This window comes from Hipposideros armiger, unplaced genomic scaffold (genome assembly GCF_001890085.2).
Source record: "Hipposideros armiger isolate ML-2016 unplaced genomic scaffold, ASM189008v1 scaffold_14, whole genome shotgun sequence".
In the NCBI taxonomy this organism is placed as follows: domain Eukaryota; kingdom Metazoa; phylum Chordata; class Mammalia; order Chiroptera; family Hipposideridae; genus Hipposideros; species Hipposideros armiger.
The window spans coordinates 4,369,635-4,371,395 of NW_017731364.1; the positions used below are offsets into that span (position 1 = coordinate 4,369,635).

At 36.7% G+C, this 1,761-nt stretch overlaps 1 protein-coding gene across 1 annotated transcript in view; it reads left to right on the forward strand.

Moving 5' to 3' along the window:
* DNAJB11 (DnaJ heat shock protein family (Hsp40) member B11) overlaps nt 1-1,761 on the forward strand; it is a 17,525-nt gene that overhangs the window by 6,391 nt on the left and 9,373 nt on the right. The window contains exon 3 of the mRNA XM_019667867.1: nt 283-384. Within this exon, the coding sequence (XP_019523412.1) occupies nt 283-384 (102 nt within the window). The remainder of the gene's footprint in view (nt 1-282; nt 385-1,761) is intronic.

Below are 1,761 nucleotides of genomic sequence, written 5' to 3' on the forward strand. Positions count from 1 at the left end.
ATCTCAGATATGATTTTTATGTGACTAGGTGAGTTCAGATTAATTTAAATTAAAAACATGAATCAAGCAATCAGAAGATACAAAATGAACAACGAATGCATCAAAGAATTTAGCCTGCTAAAGAAAATAAATATGCCTTAATACCATACATAATGAAAACTACATTCCACTAAGATCTTAGACACAGTATCAGAGTTTTAAAGAAACATAAATATGAATGAATGCACCTTACCTGAATATTACCTATTCATGATCTTTTCCTCCACTGTTTTTTGTCTCCAGGTTCTATCTGATAGTGAGAAACGGAAACAATATGATACTTACGGTGAAGAGGGATTAAAAGACGGTCATCAGAGCTCCCATGGAGACATTTTTTCACAGTATGTAATTTATCCATCTGTAAAGTATTAGTGTCTGAGAATGCATCACTTAGTGATTATTAAAGAATTATTCTTGCTCCCTTGTTCAGAAGCTTTTGATGAGGAATACAACTCAACTGATCTAAAAAGTCAATTATCCTCCTCCCTATGGGAATATACTCTTCTATTTTCACAAAGCTCCAGAAAAGACAGCACTGAAAGGGCTGTCCATCTAGCCAACTGTATCAGTCAAATTGACCCTGACAGTGTTGTGAGGTAGGGGATATATGTTGAAACCTTGTCTCCTGAATGTCTTACAACCGGCAAACCCTTAGAGCAAAGCTATTCTTGTAAGTGGAGAGAGAGAAAGAAATTCCTACTCCCACACAGAGAACTGCCTCTTTTTCATCCTGTCAACAAGAGTGGGATGATTATGACAACCAGCACTGGGGGAAGGAATTAGGGCAGAGGCTCTTATCTCCTGCTGCATGTGGCTTTCTGGGAGTGCTGAGTGGCTGGAATAATAAACACCTTTCCTTCTCACTTTTTGAACCCCTCTTTGTTGAGCATTTGAATTTCTGTGTGCCCTGATGCCATATACTCAGAGACCTTAATCTGGGGTTTTAAGTGTTACAAACAAAAAGATGTCTGAATATGCATCTCTATGGGGAGAGAGTTTATTGCTTTCTTCTGATCCTCAAAGGATTTTGTGAACCCTTCTCCAAAAGAAGTAAGAATCCCTGTTGCATATAATATTTGAGGTTAACAGTAGATTTTCAGTAGATTCTTGTGAACATGTGTGATTAATATGATTAGGAAATCCTTCTCGTCTCCAGGATTGATTTGGGTTTGCCTGCTGAGGAAGTGTACTGTTCCCCTTGGCTGTTAGAAGTGATACTTAGGGATGTCAGAAATAGAAAAAGCTTTGTTTGTACCCCTTCTTCCCAAATCCTGTCTCTCCCCCCAAATCCTTTCTGTGTGTTTTTACTTAAGACTCAAGGAACACATTCACCAAGATTGGTTGGCAGGGGAAAGTTATATATTATAGTTGTCATCACCACTGTGTTAACATCTGAGGCTGCTTAATAACACCAAAAATTAAGATTAGAACATCTGCACAGTTGAAGGTCACTGTTTATATTAATCTCACTTTGTCAAAGTGATGCTTCTGTTATTTGTAAAAATTAACTTTGGTCTTGTAGAGACCAGAATTCCTTTTCCTAAGGTCTAGAATTTTACTAAGGCTGATGTTTTTTTAGTTTATTTAATTATGTACCCAAGATTTTCATACAGAGCAGTAGCTTTCACCAAAGTTAGTTTCTAAAAAGCATATAAAGTGAACACTGAAAATGTCCAAAATTACCATTAGGTTCAGCATTACATAGTTTATATATATTACACC